The 26206-nt window shown below is 26.2% G+C and overlaps 1 protein-coding gene across 10 annotated transcripts; it reads right to left on the bottom strand.

Annotated features, from left to right (window-relative positions):
* Window positions 1-1475: 1475 nt before the first annotated feature.
* Window positions 1476-19965, bottom strand: LOC110609323 (type IV inositol polyphosphate 5-phosphatase 3). 10 transcript variants are annotated; one of them, XM_021748819.2, is made up of 13 exons: window positions 19692-19962; window positions 10711-10809; window positions 10343-10375; window positions 10076-10244; window positions 9862-9942; window positions 9097-9169; window positions 8746-8850; window positions 6800-7634; window positions 6038-6222; window positions 3986-4094; window positions 3135-3277; window positions 2210-2441; window positions 1476-1734 (listed from the first exon to the last, which is right to left on the bottom strand). In XM_021748819.2, the coding sequence occupies exons 2-13, from the start codon at window positions 10759-10761 to the stop codon at window positions 1711-1713; spliced, it is 2040 nt and encodes a 679-aa protein (XP_021604511.1). In that variant the 5' UTR covers window positions 10762-10809; window positions 19692-19962; the 3' UTR covers window positions 1476-1710. The 10 variants fall into 10 exon arrangements, 9 of the variants coding, with proteins under 9 accessions (XP_021604511.1, XP_021604510.1, XP_021604515.1 ...); XM_021748818.2 differs by lacking the exon at window positions 1476-1734 and having other exon boundaries at window positions 1765-2441; window positions 19692-19963; XM_021748823.2 differs by lacking the exon at window positions 1476-1734 and having other exon boundaries at window positions 1766-2441; window positions 10076-10193; window positions 19692-19963.
* Between the last annotated feature and the right edge of the window lie 6241 nt (window positions 19966-26206).

Raw genomic sequence — 26206 nt, forward strand, 5'->3', positions numbered from 1 at the left:
TTTGAATATGTACCCATTTCATATTTAAAATTAATTAAAGTATAATTGGTAAATTATATTTTAATTTTTAAATTTTATCATAATTAATAAATTAATTTTTATATTTTTAAAATTAAATATTTAATATTTTTATAATTCATTCGTTCAAATTAAAAATTCGTCTATTTATTTTTATTGTTAAAAACATGTGAAAATATTTATATATAAACTATAATTTAATTTTTGAGTTTTATATAAATATTTTTAAAATTAAATAATTAAATTTTTTTATAATTAATTTTTTTAGACTCTAATCCCTTCATCCATTTTTTACTATTAAAAACATAAAAGTATTTTTATTATCTTTTTTTAAAATTAAAATGGTAAGGAGTTAAAGTTTCATCTATTTTCTACTATCTATTAAATTTAAATATTTTCATTTTTCATTTTTCATTTAGAAGAAAACTCAAATCCCTTTTAACTTTTGTCTAAATTATTATATTTAACTATTTTTAACACATTTTTATCGTTCAATTTTCATTCCTTAAAATATTTTGATACTTGATAACTTCAAAATTTCTTCTAAAAAGTGCTTACAACTTTAATTATTTTTAAGTGTACTAAGTAATTTTCAAGTATGTTATTGATTTTAACACAAAGTATTTTAAAAATAAATTATATTTTCAGAAATTTTACCACAGATTAATTTTAAACCAATATCTATAATGCATAGAAAAATTATAATTTTAAACGGATTAAATATAGAGAGATATAAGGACTGATTCATTAATTACGCTAAAATTCAAAAATTAAAATATAATTTTTGCTATATAAAATATTTCACCCATATTAAAAAAAATTTAAGTATTTATAGAGTATTTTGAATGTTTATTTTTTCTTTCACCGGTTCACTAACAAAATTATAAATAAAATAACTTTCAATTTAAACAATTAATTATAAAAGTTTAAAAGTTTAAATGTTGAATTTTAAAAATAAAGAGAACGATCTATTAATTAAATTAAAATTTAAAAATTAAGATATAATTTATTCAAAAATATTTAATTTAATAATTATGAAATTAGTTATCTGAGAAGGTCTAACTTATAATAACAGCACCAATTCACAAAATACATGCATTAATTATTATTATTACTTTTTAAATGCATTTAATATATGCATAAACTCATAAAAATGAGTATGAATTTCAGAATTGTTAACTGTTTACATTGAACTTAGAGTAGATTGATGACAAAGTATTATCATTACTCTTATATGTTATAGTATGATCGTTATAAATTGTTATAGTAAATAGATGACAAAGTATTATGCGTTACTGTTATATTATAGCCGTTATGTGTCGTTATAAATCTGTGTTTCCGTTATTAGATATCACAATTTAAAACTATGGGTCAATGATAGTCAAATTAAATGTTTATATCCATCTTAGGGTAGATAGATGACTAATAAGAGTGGAGAGAGCTGCACACCTTAAGGATTGTTCGTTCTAAATACACATATTACCTTTCATTAATGCACATATGTATAAACCCACCACAAATTTCCATCTAACTCTTTATCACCCTTCCATTAACACACTATTACAACAACTAGAATTTACAATATCGGAAAAAAAAAAGAATTGCAATATCAAATGAGAATGACCTCTAGTGAAGAATGGCAAGCTTATCACTCTCAGCTACTTAAAGCTTTTATATTACAGAAAGTCTCCATTAACGCTCCCATGAATAAAAATCCTGCAACAGATTTGAAAAAACTTCCAAGTCAGAACATATGTCGGGTAAATAAGAAAGACCAAGGCTCTAGTTGGAAATAAGCACAATTTTTTTTTCAGCCGGTTCTAGAATATCCATGACAGGGGCCTCCACTAATTAACCATAACTGCATAACATTATTTTTCTTTTTCAAACAGAAACTGATATGATCGAGTGAAATGATTCAGAACCATCTAGTTTTATGATCATGGAATCACTAATACGACACAAAGATCTATCATTTTCCCATGTCACTATCTGATGTTTAGGGTTTAAAAATTAGCAGGCCACTTGTCCTCACAGTAAAAGTAGATAATCCACATGTTTTTAAAACAGATTTCTTTTCAAGATAAGAATAATGTTTAAGAATTTTATACATTTAATACACCCTTCAGACGCAACAAAGTATCAAACCTATCCATATTTAAGCAGGGCACATGCATATATTACTACTCACCTGCTCCAATCTCAATTGGTTCATTCCAACATCAATGGCTTCTTCTAGAACTTCCTCATTTTCAATCTCTGCATCTGTGTACGTGAGTGCCTTCTGTAGCTTCCTAGGACAGAACACCTCAACCTCGGCCATATACGTTGCTGTAACAGGTCGATGATCAGAAAGTTTGAGCTCCTTTCTCCTGTACTTGAGTAGCCTCATACCCTTTCCATAAGAAAGGATGCGATCACACCTAGAAGATTAGAATAAATTAGAGAAAATTTGCAGAATAATTTTTATTATCAAACAAAAAGGCGCATTAGCTATTAATCATTGTAGGAGGGAAATTTTTTTCTCTTTTTTTTTGGTAATGAGGATAGAATATTTCACTATACGGTTAAAAATGAACACTCCAGTCTTTCATGTTTAGTTTTGGCAAGCATCTCTTAAATATCAGACGTTACCTTCAATAGAGTAATATATAATCATGAAATCAAACCTGTACTAATCATGCAAGGTAAGATCTCAAGACACAGATAATGACAATTGTAAAGAACATGTTAAACTCTAATGAAATATGATGACAACCATATGCTCAGGTATAAACAAGTTCAGCAAAATAAGGAACCAAATTCCAATGAACCATGTTCCTTTACAACCATAGATACAGTATAGATGTGTGAAAGTACAGATACTAAAACCAAGCAATATACATGTGCGCACATTCACATATTATAACCAAGCAAAAGAAGAAAACACAGTAATCGAGAAGAATCAAGAAGTACTAAGTAAGATTCATCCGAAGTGCTTATTTCAAGAGAAAAAAAAAATCTTCAAAAACTTGCAAGAAATTTCAGTTATAAGATAATCCATTAACAATCTAATAAACAAAAGAAAAATATAGTGGAGCAACTGCTACACTATTCAAAATCCAACAGAAGCATACCATGCTGGAACACGCCTCCCAGCTTTAGGATCCTCTCCATAATATTTGTCTGAATTCATTTCATACTTATATGTTGGTGGAAAATTCAACGTACCCTCAGTCCATCCATCAAATGCACGACCTTTTCTTAGTTCTCGTACAAGCTGCCATTGCAAGATATTAATAAATTTAATTGTTAGTTGGCCTTTTATCTACTTGACATTACTTACCATTGTTTTAATGAGAAGGGAACTGCAAACGGACATGAGATCCAAGAAAATTGCAGTCTATTGCCAGGTAATAATAAAGAAAATAATCCCAAAATAATTGTTCAAAGTGAAAAAGAATCCAAGTGATGCAGTACAGCATTGGAAGATGAATCAACCTAGAATACTTGGGAATATAGTCATTCTGAAGTTAAAAATTTAGGTTATTATTATCAGGAAGTTTTTAGGAATATGATTATTATTTTTTAGTTTAAGTTTGTTTGCGATTTCTAAATAGTATTTTATTGAATTCCGGTTTCTAAAAATCCTAATGTAATTTGGGTTACATAACTCTATAAATAGGACCTAAGGTTTATACATAATTAGCTTTGGTTATTATGATATTGTTGACAATTAAATAAAGATTTTGAGAATTAGTTCTTTGGAGAATTTGTTTCTATTCATTTAAAAAATTTTGTGAAATTGTTTCTCTAGATCTTTATTTTTTCTGTTCTGAATCACTAAGCCAACCAATTCTGCAAATAAACATGCATGCAAACACACGGATAGCCTAGTACTGGTAATTGATGATACCACGGTACTGACTGTGAACAATGCCTCAATCATCTAAAATTTATTGCATACAATATTAAATAACAATTCTACCTGATCCTTCTCCACTAACTTAGACCACTCCTTTCGGGAGATTAGTTCACGTGTTTTCTCATATGACAAGTTGATGCGATAGTTCAAATCACCTAGCCAAATAATTCTCCTGCAGAAAATTTATAGTATTAATAAGAATTTACAAATTAGTACCAATTTGAAGTTCATCAAAAACACAAAAGCAAACAATAGTTGTTTTTTTTTTTTTTTTTTTTTTTTGGGGGGGGGGGGGTGTATGGTGGGAAAGCATAAAGTTAGCTATGAAAATTTTATGAGAAATTATTTCTCTGCTCCTCTGGCTTTATGCTCATATGCCTGAAATTTCAGGCATCGCAGTGACTTGAGAATATACAATATGCTTCTTTCCTAAACCATTAATTCAAAAGATCAGGAAAATGGTAGAAATTGCAAACTCATATACAGTATAAGAAGTTGGGAAGGCCTTTGCCAAAGCATCAGCACTTCAGAAGTACCTTCCCTTACTCACCTTTTTCTTTGTCTTCACATAAGCAACAAAATTGGCCAATTTACCTAAATTCTCCAACCCTACCTGCTCCTTTTACAAAAATTGACATGCTACACCACGAAGTGTGATGCAACATCTAAAGCATGACTACTACTGAGTCTCAGTCACAATATCCAATTTCTTTCCATAATTCTAGAAGAGAGATGAGTTTCAAAGTTTACTTCTCAACCAGGAGTCTGCATTAGGTGTTTCATTTGTCAATGACAAGTATAAATTTTTAAGTTTCTTTTACCAAGTATGTCTTTTTGGAAAAATCATTTTCAATATTATACAAAACATCAGAGGAACAATAAATCATCAAACAAGATTAAATTTCTTTATAGCAATAGCCTATAGAATATGTAATGCAGTGTGGAAAGATAAAGATCCTAATACAATTAGGAATTTTCTTCATTGCAGAATTAGGAAATTTAGGACTCAATTGTTTAGGAAGTTTATTATTTTTAGGTTTTATTATTTATTTCTTAGTAAATCTCATTTAATATCTCTAATTAGATTTGAATTGGGTTTCCTAATCCTAATTTGGTTAGGATTATAAGCTCTGTAAATAGAGCCAGTTTTCAATTATTCAGCAGCTTTTAAATTATGATAATTATTTGAGAAAAATACAATTGAAATTCTTATTAAGAATTTTTTTCCTGTTTAACTTTGTTCTTTCTAGTGCTACATCTATATACAAAATGCATCTCGGTTTTGAAATCAAAATGCCATGGTATATTGCAAATCTGTGCTCTATTGCTTGTGCGAATAGTTATTAGAGACATTTATTCTGGGAATTCCTCAACACCCATGAACAATAAACAGACTACAGGCTAAGAAAACAATATTCACCAGCAAAATGACCCCCGGCTCTGGTCTTCCCACTGGATGATATGAGATAAAATGCTGATCATTCCCTTTTACATCTGAGGGCCTGAATGCATCTCCACTTAATTAATTTCACCAAATTAACATCCACAACGCGATATAAATTTACTTGTGGAATCTCACAGCCATATTAACATACCAAACCTCTCACTTCCAACGCGCACACACAAAAACAGAGAGAGAAAAGAAGAAGAAGAGAAGAAAAGAAGGGCACAGAAAAAAAAAATCCTGAAATGGAAAGGCAACCTATATGTTTACACATTATCATGAATGACAAAGCTACTAGCTTTTAACAATAACAATATGTTCTATTTCTTCTCACCGTTATTTAGGTATTAAAAAGAAGTTTAAGTTGCGCTGACAGACTTAGTCTGGTGGTAAGTGCATCTGAGTAAATCTAAAAGATATCAAGTTCTACTCTCCCAATCCCCAATCCCCATTTCAAAAAAATAAAAAGAAGTTTAAGTTAAATAACCAAATATACTTTATTTCTTCTCACTGTAATTTAAGTATCAAAAAGAATTTTTTAAGTTAAATAACCAATCAGACAGAAATTCATAAAGGCAGAATAGAGAAATTTTAACTGCATGCAGACATCAGATGGGAACAGCTGACAAGAAACCTGTTCTTCATGTCTTATTAAGATGTTGTGTACTCACTCATGATCAAGGATGCGTTTTGGAAGCCCAATACCAGAATTGCTATGAAATAGAGTTCTCCTACGTATTTCATGCACATCAGAATTTCTTTTGTGTTCATCTCCATCTTTTTCACCTGATGTCAGGTGAGAACATATAAAACAGAAAAGAGTCTGATATACAGACATACTGACTGATATAGATCCCTGGAAGATTAAAGAATATCTTTAGTGTGAAGAATTTCCATAAAAGAATTAAGTCTGATGCATTTCAAAAATAAAACAGCAAAGACACCATTACTAATTAAAATTTGGTTAATATTTCTGCGTGCATGACAACAAATTTGAGGAATTGGAAGCAAAAATGATGAAGCATTTCTTATTTGCATCAACAAGATCTTAGGTAGTTGTACTTGAGCAGGTTATTTGTAAAAGAATTGAATGCAAACCTTTAGCAACAACTTCTACCAAGAACATTCAAAATAGTTCTGAATGTATGCATTAGCTAGCTTCTGTATTCTATGAAGTTGATGTCTAAGGCATTCTCAAAAAGATAAACTATTATTGGTAAATAATCTGGAGGGAAAGTAAATTTAATTTAAAAAATGCAAGACCCTGCCACCCGCTAAATATTATTAGGTCTTACAGACATGATAATATATGTTGAGCTTGAAAGAAGTTGCAAGAATGTTGGAAAGCAAGTCAAATGGAATATTAAAAATTAAAACAAATTGATTTTTAAAAATAAAAAATTCAAAATAATTGCAAAAAGTATGGAACATACCTTGTTACCAATATAGCCCATGACACCAACACCAACAGTAGACACTTTCAAGTTCTGAATGTACTTCCGCAAGCTCCTACGAACCCAAATTGTGAGGAAAATTCCAACCATCTGCTTACTTACTATCCTTACATATTGTGATCTTCTTTTGCGTTTCATGAGAGCTTCAAGGTCAAGTTCTGCAAGCAAAGCTAAGTCTGATTGCAGTTCATTTGTGACCGACTTAAAAGAACTATATGCTCCAAAAGACTTGCTTGCTTTAAAAGATTTAACTGCCTTAAAGGAACTTGGTCTCTGTAAAACATGCTGAGATAACAAGTCCAGTGGGCGCTCTGGCCAGCTCAAACCAATCCTTTCAGTGCCACTTAGCATTTTGGTTAACTGCCGGTTGTTTTGACCTGCCAATACTTCTACATCTCCAGCAGAATCTTCTGTTCGCAAACAATTTAGTCTACTTAATTTCTTTGGAGAAGAAAATTGTCTCTGTAAATCCTGTTCTACTGGGACACCTAATTTGCCACTCGTATCAGATGCAACTCCAGAATTAACATCCATGTCACCCATGTCTGGACTATCTTCAGCTTCATCCAATGGATGAATTTCCTCACCAACATCACTATCACTTTCAAGTAATATCTCTTCTTCTATATCTGGCACATCATCAGATGGCTTAAATTTTGATGGAGATGGGGGATCAGTATAGCATTTAACTTTGGTCTTTGTTGGTCGAATTCTATTCAATGCATCACGAATAGTGTTTTCCCACTTTGGAACTGGGCGATTATCTTCAGCACCAAATATATTCCCAGCATTCAGTGGTACAATCTCCTGAAGACTGTGTAAGTGAAAGCATTTATAATGTTTTTCAAATGAACTCCAATTGCATGCACAACAGATTTAAACCAACAGAGACCATTTCCAAAATGATATAGACTAGCAAAACTAGGAAGACAAACTATACATTTAGGACAAAAAGCCTGTTTTGGCCCTCAAAGTATTAGCCAAATGCCAGACAAGCCCTTAACTTTTCTTTTCTTTTTTTTTAATCTGAATAGGTCCTTCAACTATTAAATTTTAAAATAGATTAAAAAATTTCCTTGGGGAAAATATATACCCTTTAAATTTTAAAATAGGATAAATAAGTCTTTTAACTTTTAAAGATAAATGGAAAATATATATATATATTAGACTATAACTCGCTTCTAAATCAAGTTCAGTGAAAACCGTAGCAAAAATTTTCTAGAGCATAATGTTTTCATCAGCTATCTTATGTATCCGAGCTCCAAAATCTTGATGAATATTTACATTATTCTAGAATAAATTGATAAATTATTCTTTGTTGAATGGTTCCAAAAGCTTCTCTACCGATTCATGTTCTTCATCATAGTCATAGTCATTAGTTTCCTTACGATCTAATGAGACATAATTTTGATTATTCTTTTAGGTGAGCAAACAATATAAGCTCATAGAAGTCAACTAATTAATGTTAGTAACAAAACAATGAGGTAGAATGTGAAAGAAAATATATGAATTAGAAGTAAAGATTTATTTGATATATTTTCAGAATTAAAGGTTTTATTTAAACTTTTTCAGAATTTAATGGTTCATGTCTCTTAAAGGCATATTTAATCTATTTTTAAAATTCAAAGGTATTATGTGATCTATTTTAATAAGTGAAGGTTTTGTTTGGAGGACCCATTAACCTGTACTTAAGGGCCAAATTTTGCCTATATTTATAAAGGAACAATTGAATACATTGCATAAAGTTAGGGAAACAAAAAACATTATAGATTGCCAGACTGTCAAGTAGATAAAACACCACATCCATTTTCCACATTATATTGGATATATTGATGTTTGATTTATGAGTGACAAAATTTTTGTAATAAATGTAAGTTTGACCGCAACAAGAGAACGTCCAGGAAACAAAAATTAGTGATACTTACCCAAAAATATAGATGTCAGCCGGTTCATCAATACCAATCCACTCATCAATATCTAGATCATCAGGTGGTAGTTTTCCTCCAACATTCCATGTACCAACGCATATTCTACAGCAGAAAAAGTTTGAAAGTTTCAATTATTTAGTTATTGAGTATTGTTGGGTGCGTTGTGGAGGGTGTTTAACAAACCAACTTATCTATAACGTGAAGGAGAAGACAACAAAAAAAATAAAGAAGAAGAAGAAGCAGCTCAGCCATCAACATATAATAAAACTGCAATCTTCGAACCAATACAAGTATGCAACTAGACTTTACACATGTCAATTGTCAAGATACAAGGAATGAGCACTGGACCTGAGTTCCTTAGTGTTTATATACTGTGTCCTAAATGTTTCTGATTTTCGTCTCCTTAGTCTTGGAAGAGCATCTGAAACCCAAAAAATCAGAAGAAATAGTTCAGTCAAAGGAGCAATGCAATACGACGAAACTTCTAATCAGACAGCATCAACTTTAAAGCATCCTTTAAAAAAATTAAAATTAAAAAATTTTAAAGCAGCATGGTTAAATTTGAAGTAGGAATCACTTGATCTTCAATATTATTATTGATTCTAATTATTAATTCTTATTAGGAAATGTAAAATGGAGTTATCATAAAAAAAAAAAAAAAAAAAAAAGAAAATTCTTTCATCAACAAACTATGATGCTATGGAATGATTTAATCAACGCGCATGGTCATGAAGTATCCATCGAAATCCGAAGTAAATCATTACTAGAACTTAAATTTCTAAAAAATATAAACAGTTAAAATTACAAAATAATAAAAAAGATACTAAGATGTGGACAGAAGCCAATCAAAATAAATAACCACGGTTTTGAAGATATTTTTAATTAGAATATAAGGGGAAAAAGTATAAGCAATGTATTAGCACCCAACTCCATTAACTTGGTCAATAAATAGCTGGCCCCTCACCCATTATCAACAAAATGAGCTGGCTCTTATTGAACACGATTCATAAAAGAAGAAGAAAGATCCAAACCAATGAAATTTCATCCAAATAACACTACAGGATATAGAATATGGAGGAAGTGAAAAAGAAGACGACGATGAAGAAACAGTACCATTGATAGAATCAACCGGAGCCTCAGCCTCCTTTCCTCCGTTACCTCTAAACCGTGATTCTCCGCCGCACGCACAAAATTCTGAAAGAGTTAGCAGAATTTCTTCAAATTTTAATTAAAAAAAAATCATCATTGTTTTCCTTTTCTCTTGTAGCATTTAAGCTTTATTAAAGCTAGGGATGAGAGAGAGTGAGTGAGCAAGCAAGCTACCTACCATCGGTATCAGAAGCAGTATCAGTGTCGCCGTTGTCGGAGTCAGAATCGGCGCTGTAATCGGACTCTTTGGCGGAGATGTTAAGCAATTTACGCATGACCACTCTGGGCCAAAACAGCTGTAGGCACGAACAACCCAAACAACAACACGTTTCAGCCCAACTTTTGCTCTGGCCAATTTCCCTCTTAGTAATAATCCCCATAACCCAAAAATCGAAATCAACCAAACACAAACAAACATTTAAATAGAAGAGAGAGAGAGAGATACCTCCGGCTGGGGCTTTGAGCGAGACTTCATGGTCTGTGGATGATTCAATTTCATGACGTGAAAATGTTAAATATCAACTGAAAGTAAATAAATAAAATTCAAAACGAGCAACAAGAACAGGAGAAACAATGGAGAGAGAGAGATCAATGGAAGTTGCAGAAATGGAGGGAAGGGTATCTGTTGAGAGTTGAGAGAATGAAGATTTGACCTGCTGGATTAACAAGGGATGATTGTTGGGTAATGGCGATTAATTAACTAATTGTGTGGATAATTAAAGAATTTTTTTATTTAATTTAATTAACAAAGATAATCTCCAATATTAATAACTATGATGCAAAGCACAGCTCCTTTTACAGTTGCAAGCTCACGTGGCAAATTAATTCGCTGAAGCCATCTGTCCCACACTGCGCTTTGTCCATATTGGATGATATTGTAAACTTGATTTAAGATTGGCCTTTCTTTCATACCTACGTCAGTTTAATTATACTATGTTATTTTAATACAAATAAAATTACAAACTAAATTAATGGTATTTTTTATATAATTTTAATTTTTATTAAATATAATTTAATTAATTCTGTAAAAATTGTCCAGAAAATATTTGACTAATTTTACTTCAATTGTCTATATTGACTGGAGGGAAAGAAATAACAAAATATTGGCTCTTGCCGCCCCGCATGGAGTGGAGCGCGGAGGCGGTTGGTGATTTGTGAATGGGGCTGACGGCTGACCTGTGATTTCCAGTGGACCCAGAGGACGTTGGTCACCGCCATAAAATCAAATTTGTAGGTTACACGTGGCAAAATCTAACCCACAAGATAATTAAAATGCATTGAATAAACCACCCAGAGAAACCGAATTCAGATCCAGACTTATGTTTGCTTTAGAGCGGCAGCTCACGCGTTCCAGAAAAAGCCATATGTTTATTATTATTATTTTAATTTTTTATGTTTACCGTCAATTTTTACCTTAATAATTAAATAATTTGTTAAGCTTGACTCTCATTTTAAATATTTCTTTTACTAATAGGAAGATGCGAAGAAAATTGGTTGACGTGTAGTTTTTTTTATTTTTTTTAAATTTCTGTTGTCTTAAAATATATATCAATATATTTTTTATGCACTAATTATTGAATATTTGTTTATAATATAAAAATTATTAGATGAATCATTTAATAGTTCATCATGTATGAGAGATTAAAATTTTAATTTAAATAAAAAAATTATTTTATTGACAAAAAAATATTTTAATAAATATTTAAAATATAAAAATTGACTTAATAATAATAATAATAATATTTAAAAATTAAATAAGAAAAGTTTATTGATTTTAAATAATTTTATAATTTATAAATTAAATTAAATACTAATTTAATTATAAATTTCAATTTATAAGAAAACTACTTAACATATGCATCAAATTAAAAATTCAGAACACAAATTAAATACAGAGAATATAGTGGTTTAACGAGGGAATTTGTCTGGCTACTTGTGACTTCGTCTTAAAACTATCAAATCAACAATTTTTAATTAATAAATGTGCACTGATAATTTCTTATCTCTAATTATTATATTTCAAGTTTCAAATTGCTTTTTTTTTTTTGAAAAAATTATTTTTTAGTGGATGAGATTTAACGTAATTAATACTTCTATCCCTCTATTTTGGCGATCCAACACTTAAGTCCCTCACTTTCTTTTCTGTCCAAATTCGTGGTCCTTCTGTCCAAATTCGTGGTCTTTCCGTCCAAAATAGCCGTTTGGAACACGTGAATTGACAAAATTAACCCTTACTAAAAATTTCGCTATTTTAAAATCACAAAATCCAAACCCAAATGTCTCTTCTTTTTCTTCTTTTTCTTCTTCTTTTTCTTCTTCTTTTTCTTCTTCTTCTTCCTACCCTTTCTGCAACTTCTTCTTCTTCTTCTTTTTCTTTCTTCTTCTTCTTCCTACCCTTTTTGCAACTTCTTCTTCTTCCTATCATTTCTGCAACTTCTTCTTCTTACCCTTTCTGCAACTTCTTCTTCCTACCCCTTCTTCTTCTTCTTTTTCTTCTTCCTACCCTTTTTGCAACTTCTTCTTCTTCTTCTTCTTCTTTCTTCTTCTTCTTCCTACCCTTTCTGCAACTTCTTCTTCTTCTTCTTTTTCTTTTTCTTCTTCTTCTTCTTCTTCCTACCATTTTTGTAACTTTTTCTTCTTCTTCTTCTTCTTTCTTCTTCTTCTTCCTACCCTTTCTGCAACTTCTTCTTCTTCTTCTTCTTCTTCTTCTTCTTCTTCTTCTTCTTCTTCTTCTTCCTACCCTTTCTGCAACTTCTTCTTCTTCTTCTTCTTCTAAACATGAAAGAGAAAAAAAAATAGGAATTTCACATTGAGAGAAGGGTATTTTTAGAAAAAATTATCACTTCTCACCTTTGACTCTTTGACCAAACGGTTTAAATGGACGAAAGGACTACGAATTTGGACGGAAGAGAAAGTGAGGGACTTAAGTGTTGGGTCACCAAAATAGAAGGACAAAAGTGTTAATTACATTAAATCTCAGGAACTAAAAAGTAATTTTTTCTTTTTTTTTCTCCTTTCACGAGATGCTCTTAATTTTGTCTTTATTTAAAGGAAAATAAGAAAAGGGTGACAACTTATAATAGTCTACAAAGGAAATTAAGGTTTGGCCTAATTGCCAAATACCTCCAAATTATTTTAAAATATCACCATAGATGTTGTAATTTTATGTTTCTTTCATATTTTGGCTTCATCTTCCAAGTTCCCTCATCCTCCATGGGAGCATCTTTCCAAATATTTTCTCATTGGATTTGGATTTTTTATTTTAATTTTCCAAATAAAAACGCCATTATTTTATTATATTTGCACATTATTTTATTATATTTGCATTTTGTAGGATGAAAGGCCTATGGACTCTTAATATTCTCTCATTGTATAAATATTATTTATTTATCGTTGAATTTCAATTTGCTATAAATAAATTATTATTATCACTTATGAATTCAAAATCGAATTTATATTCATATCTGGACGTATTTTAGTTTTGGCATACAACTGAAAGTGTATGTTTTCTACTTTATATTGTGATTTTTATAGTTTTAATGTTTAAGAACCTTTCTTTTATCATTCAATTGGTTTAATCTATGTTATCGAGTAAGAAAAACCTAATTTTTGTAATTCGATTATGTATTTCTCCTTCCCACTGTCAGGTTGGATTGTAGATACATTATGCATTTTGTGTTGGTTTTATATTGTTAGTATTGAGTTTTAGAAGAAGAGAAACCTTAGTTGGTCAAGTGATTTTCACTTGTTGAAGAAGTTTTATGTGGCTTGATCTTTTCATCTTTTATATGTAGGAGTGATTTTCATCTGTCTATCGTTAGGTTGGCTGAGTTTTCACACCTCCAAAGACATTTAGGTCGCTGATGGTTTTCAAACTTCCTGTTCTTAAGGATATAAAAGATTGAGAAGGCAAGGAGCTCTGTTACCTCTCCTTCCAAGCAAGCCATCTTAGCTTCTTTTCCGATGCTACTCTCATGGCTAGTTTTTTTATGAATCTCACGCCTTTTCTTGCTTTCTTTCCTTGGGTTCTTATGGTTTTTGTTGTGCAAACACCTTTATGGAATGCTTCATTTGTGTTTTCTCATTGAAAAAGAAGAAATCTATTTTGGTTGTGTAATGCCTCTATGGAATGCTTTGTTTGTGTTTTTTCATTAAAGAAGAAGAGATCCATACATACAGATAAGAGAAGAAAAATAGACAAAAGAAGAACGGTGCACTATGGAAAAAGAAATTCTAGTCATTTGCAAATCAGATTTGACACTTGATGAATCGAGATTCAGTGGGATCACCAGATACAGACGCCTAGACTGTGATTTGATTTGATAAGCAGATCAATGAACTGTGATTGATTTGATGAGGAGTGAATACTTTTGAGATTTTATATGGGTCCCTTCATGCTCGACCTTGAGGAAGGGATCTACAAAATATGAGAAAATTGTTAGGATCTATTGGGGATGTCCCGGTGGAGACCCTTCGATATTCAAGTTAGATTTAGAACTTTTAGAGTGAAGTCTTCATATAAAGAGATGCAAAGAGAAAAAAAATATAGAAGAGGAGAGAAAGGAAGCTCCGAAGGAAAAAAAAAAAAAAAGAATGTGTATGAGAGTATGCGTGTGAGTGTGAGAGAGAGTTAGAGAATATGAGAAAGAGTCTCTTTTTTGGGTTAGATCAATTATATATATACTCCTAATCGTTCTTATAACCCTTGTGTCATGTCTCATCGGATTGGACGAGGATATTCTCTTGCAGGTGTGTCAGACAGCTTATGAATATTGGTGGCTGGATAATAAATGCGGAATCGGCTAATCTATACTTTGTTTATCATATACGTCACGTTAGTCTATCTGCTGCACATGCATTTTATGACTCGATGTATTAAGGAGACAATTAGTGTATAAGAGGTTGGCATCCTACCCTAATCTCATCAGGTTGTAATCGACTCACCCGATCTGTACTGAGATAGGTCCCCTAGTTATTTATAATTGGTCAGACTTGCATCTAAGATCAAGCCCTAAAAAAGTCTATCCGTCCGTTTCGAATTTTGACAGGATCAAGAGTGTTATTATGATTTTTATATCTCCTAAATCAGATTTTATACTATCCGGTCGAATCATACATTAAAATTCATAAAAAGTTTTAAATCAAATATTGAAATTTTAACGAGTTCTATTTATATATTATGAATTGTATGGGCAAGGTTTTCATGTAATGGGATTGTGGAGTTTTTTTAGCTGGAGCATACGATAGTTCTAGACTTGTAGGTTTCTTCAAAAGCTTTTCAATTATTGCACCTACTCTTTGTTTTAATGAAATTCCGATTTTTTTTAAAGGAAAACTAAATTCCAAAGGATGCTAAATAAAATTCATATTTTTAGATTTTTTTTTTGTTAACATTGTAACCCCACAAATATCGTGAGGCATTAATCATACTATTTTTGGAGTAAATAGAGTCCTTTCAGAAAACCCTAATTATGCGCATATTAGATTCCTTGCTTTTTGTTGAAACAAATCCAGTTGGGCCAGATGACTAAGCCCTTGAAAACAGAAGGCAAACCATATGGTTTCTGACATGGATTCCATCCCATGTAATGATTTATTTTCCAATTATTCTCAACCATCTTATTCTTCTCAAAAATCAAAATACATAACCACCTTATTGTATATGGGATCCTCATCCTCCTGTCCTTACAAGAGAATTCTCTAGACACCACATGTGACTCAATACATGCACATTATGGCTCTGAACAGAAATATATTGCATTGTATATTATCACACTGATTCCTTTACCAGCATTTTAAAGTTTTAAGAACGTCATTCTAGAAAAAGTCAGATTCCTTTACCAGCATTTTAAAGTTTTAAGAACGTCATTCTAAAAAAAGTCAGATTATGAGAAATTGAGATCAAAATTTTATGCTTTAAGCCATTTTATCTATATGGCCCGGATAAAATTACCGTATTATTAACTATAACATCAATCTCAATCTAAATCGTATTCAAAATTAAATTAAAAGAAAAAAAAGTTTATGTTCGATTTTTTTAGAAAATTTTGTCTCAAATTTAGATTTTTTTATTTAAACTCCTAAAGGTTTTATAACACTATGTTTAGTTATTTCTGGCTAGTAAAGATATATTTTATCTTAATATAAATATTAATAAAAAATATATATGTAAACATTGTATGTATTGTTTATCATATAAGAAAAAATTACCATTGATTTATATATAATATATATTTTTTATATTTATTTATAAATTACAATTTTAATAAATTTTCTAAATATGTATATGAATAGTTGATAAGAAACAAATTTAAAAATTGAGTTGACACAAATTGCAGATTTACAGTTTTGGTTGGTTTAATTTTAACTTTGAGTTTAATCGATTTATGGATAATATATTTTATTTAATTTTAACTAAAAAATAAATTTTAAAATTTCATCCATTCTAAATATCACTCAATTATTATTAGTGAGGCAAAGCTCATTCTCCGGGGAAATTATTTCTATGAAAATGTATTAATAATCGGAGGTGGAGTTGCCATTTTTCCACAGATATAATTAATGCTGATTTTGACCTCTTCCGACTCCTAATTTATCTCATTTCATATTACACGCATAAAATAAAATTGCTTCATATAAAATAATTTTTAAGAATATATTCTCTATATTTTTTTATTTAAAGAAAAAATCAAATCAATTTTTAAAGAGTATATATTTTGAAAGGAATGAATATTTTTTAGACTCTAAAAATATTTTTTTAAAAATAAAAATTAAAAATTGAAAGAATAAAATCTGAAATTTTTTAAATTTATTTAAATATATTTACCACCAAACTAAATATATATTTTAAAAATATTATTAATATTTTTTTATATAAATTTATTATTATCTTTTATTTTTACATTAAAATTAAATAATAAAAAATAAATTATTTTGCTGAATTAATTCACTTTATATATGCTTGCATTATAGAGTAGTAGTTTATTCAGGCACAGAACTTCGTTTGATGATTATAGAGAATATTGCCCCCTAAATTTTGGAAATTTTTTATTTATATTTTTATAAATTTTATTAGTTATATATATATTTTGGCCCCTCCAGTTTCGCAATTTATATATATTCTTGTATTTTCTATATATTTTTATTTAAATTATATATTTAACCTCAAATTTTAAAATTTTTATTGAAATTATTAATATCTTTTAATTTTTATAACTTTCTTTGCTAGTAATACTTTTGAACTTAATTTTCAATTAACTCTTTAGTTTTTATATTTTTTATAAGCATTATTGTTTTTTATATTTTCTATAACCATTTTAGTTCACATATAAAGTTTAAAAATTTAAAACTTAAATTATCTATAAACTAGTAATTTGAGTGTGTATTTAATTATTTATGTAATTTAATTTTAAAATAATTTTTTTAATTAATTTTATCAATTACGTTATCAAAAATAGATATTTTAATTAAAATAATACAAATTTTATTTAAAATAATAATTTGAAACAACTATAATTCAAAAACAAAATAAATAAATAAACTTATTCCATGAATCCAGAACCGGCTGAACCGCCCCCGATACGTTTGTCGGATATGGACAAAATTCCACGGATTTAACTGTCCGCAGCTTCGCATGTCCCCACATTATTTCCATTGTTCCACTTCGCACGTGCCGAGTGGGCCCACAATTTTAGCTTCCAATTAAAGGAAGCCACATTATAGGGTTTGATTTATTGTCGTATCATCTATAAGAGCTTTTTGTTTAATAAGTGAATTATTATTAAATCTATAATTTTTTTAAAAAAAATCAATAATTTATTTTTATTTGAAAATTTTAAAATTAAAATATACTATATTTTATAAAATCAAAGTCTTAAATTATTATATATATTATTTAATTTTTATAATTTTAAATATTTATATTATTTAATTTTTATAATTTTAAATATTTATATTACTTAATTTTTATATTTAAATTTAAAATAAATTGATTAATAAATTTTTTTAATAAAATGAATTAAATAATTTTAAAATATAAATAAATTAATAAATTTTTAAAAATTTAGGGATGTTCTCTTTTTTATTAAATAATATAGAATTATGTTTTTTGAAATTTCTTTTACATATTATTATAAATAGTTCCACATTTTTATGACTAGATTTTGATAATTTCGATTTAACATTTCTAACATGTGAATAAAAAGTTAATTTAAAAGGTAAGTAAGTATTTAAATTTAAAAAAAAAAGTTAAATCCAAACATAAATATTGAAAACTTGTCAGGGTCACGTGAGCATCTTTGGGTAAAATCAAGGGAAAAAAGTTCTTTAATTTGACAGGGCAACAAACAAGATCCAGAATATCTTCTTTATATTTTTCCCAATTTTATTTTATTTACCATGAAAATATATACCCAATAATGCAAAAAAAAAAGTAAATTTAAAGAAAAGAAATCACAGGAAAAAAGTCAAAGAGACAATAATGACAAGGGATAATATATATAGTTTTTTATCACGTAGGAGAAAATTGAAAATTAAAAAAATATATAAAAAGGTATATTATATATTTTTTCCTATTTTTCTTTCACATGGTAGAGAAAATGAGAAATTTATTTTTCTCTTAATTACTACTTTTTTTTTCTTTATTTACTTCTCAACTCAATATGAAATAAATTAAAATTAAATTAAATTTTCAGAATATTTATTTTTAATTTATTTTTTTCATCTAAATAAACACATTGTAGGTTTGATTATCATGATACTTTGACTCTATTTTATAAATAGTTTTTACAATAATATTTATAAAGTTGATTGCGGCTATGTTTCAAAAAGTTTTAAAATAATATTTAGGATTTCTGATTAAAGAGGTAAATATATAACTAATAAAATAATTATTTGCTACTGACATAATTAATATTAGAGATAATAATACTTCCTTTAAATTAAAAAAATTGACTAAATTAATTAATTTTAAATTTATTTTAATATTTTTTTTAATTTAATTTTTATTTTTAAAAATTTATATTATTTTAATTTAATTTAATTTTATTAAAAAGTTAATAAAATTGAATTAAATTGATTAATAATTAATTATATATTATTAAATAATATAAAAATTGAGATGAGAAAGAAAGAGGAACGTTTTACTAAATTATTTTATGTAGGATTTTAGACGAATATTTGAAAAATATTTTTATTAAATTATTTTATGCAGGGTTTAATTTTAAATGATAGTAAATTTTTATTAGACTTTAGAACTGATATTTCTGTTAGATAGATTTGTTGTGATACTACTCTACCTCTTTCTATTTTGAATATAAAAATTAGATATAATTATTTCTCTATTTAAAATAATAAATTTTTATTTGATAAAATTTTATTAATATAACCAGTAATTTTACTTTTAAAAAATAATATAAAAGTTATATCATAAACTATTGTGAAATACCGGAAGGTATAGAATTTAGACTCCAAATTAAGAAAAAAATTGAAAAATAAAAATAAAAGTAAAAATAAAAATAAAAATAAAACCTATTATATCTGATGATATATCAGGAAGAAGCAGCTATCCAAACAGACTTTGTGCAGGCAAAAGGCTAAAAGGATTGCAGTTTTCGTTTGTTTAATTCAATGAAGAAGAAGGAAAGAAAGAGAGAGAGAGAGAAAACATGAAGCAAATATTACTATATCCAAACAATGGACTGATCAATTCATGCCTTTCCTTCTTTCTTCAAAGTGATAAATTATGATCATAAATGAATATTTTTGGAAGAGAGATAGGAATCACAGTTGCATACCTGATTAATTCTTCTCAATTTTGGTGAAGACTGGCCTTTTCAAATCTTCCTACAATCGGCGTTGAAGAAGAAGGAAGGAAAGAAAATAATTACAAGAAGAAGAGAAAGCGTTTGTGTGTTTGATTTTGTGAGTGAGGGAGTGGAAAGTGAATTTCCCTTCTGAAGATCTGTGGTAGCTGCTGAGGGAAGAAGGAGAGATGAGCTTTAATGGCTGTTTATAAAGAGCAAAGGAAATTGCACTGCCTTTTGACAGATTCTTTTTTTTTTTTTTTTTAAAGAATTAGATATACATCATTTTCTACCAATATTTCAATGAATAAAATCAGCCAATAAAAAATAACCTATTAATTAAGATCATAATAAATTCCACAATTAAATTTAAAATAATAATAATAAATTATGAATTAATCTATTTTTTAATATAATTAATATATAAATTGCTATTATAATTTTATTTTATTTTTAAAATAATTTTTCATTAATTGTTAAATTATTTTGTAATATTTAATAAAATTTAATATATTTAAAATATATATAATTACAAAATTATATATAAAAAATAAAAAAATATATAAAACAGAAAAAATATTTATTTATTTAGGTATTTTACGTTTTAATCTATTTCCCCGTTTGTCTTGTGGGCACTGACGTTACATAAACCTCGTGGGCTCCTCCAGATGCTCCATGTATCTAAGTTTTAATTAAATTAAATAATATTAAAAAATTAATCAGTTCAATAAATCTCATTTTAAAAAAATAAAAAATTAAAATATTACTGAAAATGTAAGTTTATAATCTCCTAAAATATTTTTAACATTAAAAAATAATTAAATTATTTTAAAATCATATAAGAAAAATTTACAAATTTACTTCAATTCATACTTATAGGCAGAATTTAAATATTAAATAATAAAATTAAAATTTTTTAATAAGTAATGATTATAGAAAAATAAATAATTTTATAAAAGTTAACAGGTAATTATAGTTTTTAAAGTTTTATTTAATTAATAAAATTATCATTTAAATTCAATTTAATATTTTTCTATAATTATGATTAATTAAAAATAATTGATTTTGTGAGTAAAATTTAAAATTTTATATGTTAATATAAATTAGTGCAAACATTTGATATTTTATAAACTATTTTTAAAATATATATCATATAATTTTTTAGAAAATTATTTTACATCAATCAATGAATTGATAAAATTTCAATTTTGCCATCCCCATTATGAAAATCGGGGGACAAAGTCTATTTTTGAGGATGCGAAATGTGAATTTTCTAGGAGAATGAAAAGCAATTCTAAAGCATATGTTAATCATGGTGCCTTTAGAAAAATAATTATATAGAACTATTTAAAAAATAAATAAAACATGGCGATTTATATTCTATCATAAATATTAACTAAAATCATTTGATTAAGATAAAATTTAAAAGGATTAAAAATCGAAATTTTTTATAATTTTCAAAAAGTTTTAAATTTTTAAAAAAATAAATTATTTATAATAATAAAAAAATTTAATGTGTAAATTTATAAAAAATTTTAAAAATAATTAAAATATAAAATTAATCTCTAAACGATAAAATTTAAATTTGAAACTTTGTAACGAAGGGTCGTAGAGTTTAATTATAGTTTTAAAAATGATATATTTTAGAATGTTTTTTATAAAAAATTATTGTTAATTTTTAGTAGATATTATAAGTATAAATTATTTTTTTTTATCTTTTAAATTCGGTCTAAAAATTAAAATATAATTAAATTATTAAAAAAAATTTAAAAAATAAAATCGATTCTAGACATCTTTCAATAATTAAAAAAAAATAAAATAAAATAATTGAACGTAAATCTACTCTCAATAAATTTAATAATAAATAAATAAATAGTTACAAACACCGACTATTTTTCCACTACTTTTAAAAAGTTACTGGCACTACTCAACAACACATAATGTGATTTTACTATATGTTTCACTCATTCATTCACGAGATTTCATTTATTTTATAATTAGCTATTGAATATAAGTTTAACCGGAACTTCTCAAATACAATTTCTTTCTAATTAAATTTTTTAAAAAATATTTTCTAAATAATATTTTAATAATAATAAATTTTTATTTTATTTTTAATTTTTAATTCTATTTGAATTGAAATTTCAGTACAAACATAAAAAAGACAAACCAACTTATTTCTAAGAAGGACCTACCTTACCATTTTGAGTGTCCAAATTTGAAAACCTATTATATTACAAAAGGAAAAAGAAGAGTGTAGATTCACTTGTTAGAAGTTTTAAACACTAAAAACCATATAATGATAGGAATGTGGTCCAAAAATTTTGAAGGTGGCTTTCCTCATTTTTGTGAATTGGGCATGTTCAATTTAAGGCTATCAACTCTCATCTCTCTAACTCAACTTTCCACCTGGCATTTTACAAAGCCGAAAGAAGATTCTTGTGACCACCCTCCACCACAAGAGCCACCATCTCATCGCTTTCTTTATATATGTACATATATATAATTATGCATAATTTTATAAAATTAAATTTATTTTAACCGAAAATATTTTATTTATGTTCAATAAAAAATTTCATATTCAAGTATAGGGTAAACGGTATTCGGTTCAAATAAAAAAATTGACCGAATTGAATTAATTTGAAAATTTAGTTCGATTTTTTATTCAATTCGATTCGGTTTGATTTTTAATTTCAGAAATTTCGATTATTTCGGTTCGATTCAGTTTTGATTAAAAAAAATCGAAAAAATTGAATCGAACTAATTAGTGATAATAATGTGTTATTTTCAATAATATAGAGAAATTAAATCATATTAAGATTAAAATATTTTAATTAAATTTTAAAATGCTAACAATAAAGTGTAAAAAATAAAAAAAATATTAAAAATAAAAACCGATCAAATTGAATTAAATTAAACCGAATCAGACCGATTCAATTCGGTTTATATAAATACTAAAATTTTAAATTTTAATTTATTCGATTCGATTTAATTTTAAATCAAACCAATTGAATGCTCCCAATGAATCAAGACAATTGGTTAAATTTGGTGTAATCATTTTATAATAATTTATTGATTTTTTTTTTATAAAATAAATTATCTTTGACTACGTCTTTAAGTGATCACGTTTAGACATTTGAGCATAAATAAAATTAATAAGTTATTTACTAGCTAAATTTTATTTAAATTACAAATTGAGAGGTGCAAATGACTAATTACTTAATTAGGATTAAGTGGACAGCTGCTTGTGTAATAATCAGCATTCATTAGTCGAAATATGCAACGTGGCAGTAAGAAGATTTAATAATTTTATTAGTTTAAGGATTCCATTACATCAATGATTACAAATTTCCTTAAAAAATTTGATAAATTAGATCACCAAGCAAACATAAGGACAAGATAATCTTTCTTGGTGTATTAATCATCTATAAAATTATTATTTATTTTTTAAATTATGAGAGTTTGATATTCTTCACTATTTAATATTCAAAATCTAAAACATTATATTTAAATCACATAAACATGTAGTCAACATTAAATTACTAGGTTAAATATATTAAATTTATTATTTAATAAATTTAATTTATTTTTGAATTATCCAATTAAGAATCGCTTGTTGGATGTGCTCTTCGTTTAGTGGCTAATTCAAATATTAGGTCAACACTATTAAGTCATTCAAATGAAGATAATAACTATATTTTTTTATAAATAATTTATTTTAGTATGTAAATTGAAAGTTTTATCTCATTTCAAAAAAAAATAAAATTGTAAACTTATCTTTATTTGATAATTAAAAAAACCTAATTAGTAATGCAAATTGTAAATTTTATAAATGATTAATAATTAATAATTAATTATTAATTTAATTAGCATTGATGAGGTAATGAGTCTCTATTCATCAATCAGCATTCATCACGCCACCATTTTCTCCAATCATGTCTTCGTCTCTGTCCACTTAATTATTATTATTAGGTAAACCTTTAATTAATTATTGATCAGAGATTTTTAAAATAAGTAAATTAATATACGGATAATATTAACCGATTTAATTAAACACATATGAATAATATTCTAATTTAAATTAAAAATTTAATTGAATTGAATTAATTTAAATATTTGATTTGATTTATTTATTTATTTTAATTTGATTAAATTTAGATCGATTTTAATAAAAAATTAAAAAAATTAAATCGAATTGATTAATGATAATAATATATTATTTTTAATAATATAAAAAAATTATATCATATTAAAATTAAAATATTTTAATTAAATTTTAAAATATTAAAAATAAAATATAAAAAATAAAAAAATATTAAAAGAATCAAATCGATGAATCGATTTTAATTAAATTGAATCAAATCGATTCGATTTGATTTGATTTATGATTAAAATCGATTTAATTTAATTTTTATTAATACTAAAATTTTAATTTTTAGTTTATTCAATTCGATTTGATTTTGAACTGAACCGACCAAATGCAAATCTCCAACGCCCCTAATTCGAATCGAAAAAATTTATATAATTAAATTTTATTTTTTCAATTTAACTTAATGTTTATTTTAAAAATTTTAATTATTTCAGTTGAATTATAATAAAAAAATTAATAAAATCAAATCAAATTAATTAATAAATAATAATATATTATTTTTCATATGAAAATTAATCTATAATAAAAGTTAAAATATTTTAATTAATTTTAAATTATTAAAAATAAAATATAAAAAAAATAAAAAATTTATTAAAAAATTTAACCAACCAAAATAAATTTAATCGAACCGAATTAATTCGATTTAATTTAAATTAATTTATATCGCAATGCAATTCAGCTTGATTTTTAAAAATAATAAAATTTTAATTTTAATAACTATTATTTATTTTAATAGTTATTATTATTCTAATAGTTATTAAGTAGAAGTTATAAAACCTTTTATGAATTACCATTATAATTTTTAAATATTAGTTGTTGAATTAATTTCTTATTTTATTTTAAAAATCTAATTTTACATTTTTTAAATTATAGTATAAAATTTTAACATCAAAATGTTAAATTATATATAATAAATAAAAATTAATTTTGCTCTAAAATTTAGAATAATTATATGTTTCAATTAATTTTTTAAAATTTTGTTTACTGAAAATAATGTTATAAGTATGTAGTGGCACAACTGTAATGAAATTTTATTTTTCAAAAATCACATGAATCATATTTTTATTAATTAATTAAAAAATATAAAAAAAACCTTATAATTTCATTTATTTTAACTTTAAAATTTATAATTTAATTTATATAAAAATAGTATGTGAAATATCGTGTTAGAAAAATTTTTTTAATATTATTAAAAAATAATAATGTGATAATTAAAATATAATTATTAATTAATATGTTATAATTTTACACATTAATATTTTTAATATCTAAAAATTACTGTTTTTTATTAATGGTGAGATATTATAAATTAATCACTTTAAAGGTAAGGTAATGATTCACCACTAAACGGCACCACTTAGTTAAATTCTGTTATTTATTATATATTTTTTTGAAAAATACTATTTAATGTTATTGAATTTAGTACTAATTATTTTTTAGGATTTATATTAATTATAAATTTTTTGAATAATCATTAATATCTGCTTCCAATTCGAAAATGATCAGCAAAATTGAAGATTATATCAACCTTTGACGTTGATTTAAAATAGTAATTTAACTAATTTAATTTTAAAATAAAAATAAATAAAACTTCATAATAATAATAATAATAATATTATTATTATTATTATAAATTAATAATATAAAATTTAAAATTAAAACTCACGCTTTTAATATTGAAAAAACTTTTATTTTATTCAAAGTGATTTTAAATGCTATAAAAATATTGACGCTATTTATTAATTATAATTGTAAAATTAATTTAATATCACTTTTAAATAATTCAAATATATAATATGATATTTTTAAAATTTATGGTATTATGAAGTCTTTCCGGTAAATTTTATAAGTGTAAGTATATATTTTATTAAAATTAATAATAGAATAAAAAAGAAGACGACTCTTCATTACTGAGGAATTTTTTTTATAATTAATTTTAATTATAGAGTTTGAAGTCGAGATATTATAACCTTAATGATATGATTAAGCTTAGTGATAGAGCATATTTTAGTCCATTTTATCATTATATTCTTGATGTTTATTTACATCTTTTCTACTTAATTTTGTGGTTTTAATTATGTTTTGCAGATATTAGGTGTAAAGAGACAATCTGGAGAAAATGCTCTTAAAACTGCCAAAAAGTGTCAAATATGGAAAGTGCCAAAAAAGGAAAGTTTCCAAATAAGGAAAGTTTTCAGAAAAGGAAAGTTTTCAAATGAGGAAAGTGCAGAAGCAAAAGCAAACATGGAAAGCTCAGTCAAAAGATTATTTGAAATTCAAATCGCAGATCTTTCTTTCCTTGTTCAAAAATGTGCACACACTGCTGCAGTCATATCTTCCTATTTAGGCAGCAAGA

Source organism: Manihot esculenta, chromosome 2, assembly GCF_001659605.2.
Source record: "Manihot esculenta cultivar AM560-2 chromosome 2, M.esculenta_v8, whole genome shotgun sequence".
Taxonomy (NCBI): Eukaryota; Viridiplantae; Streptophyta; class Magnoliopsida; order Malpighiales; family Euphorbiaceae; genus Manihot; species Manihot esculenta.

Coding starts and splice junctions, on each gene's coding strand:
- LOC110609323 (XM_021748818.2), bottom strand. CDS start 10,761: ATGGACAAAGCGCAGTGTGGGACAGATGGCTTCAGCGAATTAATTTGC. Junction 10,245..10,342: donor GCTCAAAGCCCCAGCCGGAG/GTATCTCTCTCT, acceptor GAAATTGGCCAG/AGCAAAAGTTGGGCTGAAAC. Junction 3,278..3,985: donor AGTTAGTGGAGAAGGATCAG/GTAGAATTGTTA, acceptor TTGCAATGGCAG/CTTGTACGAGAACTAAGAAA.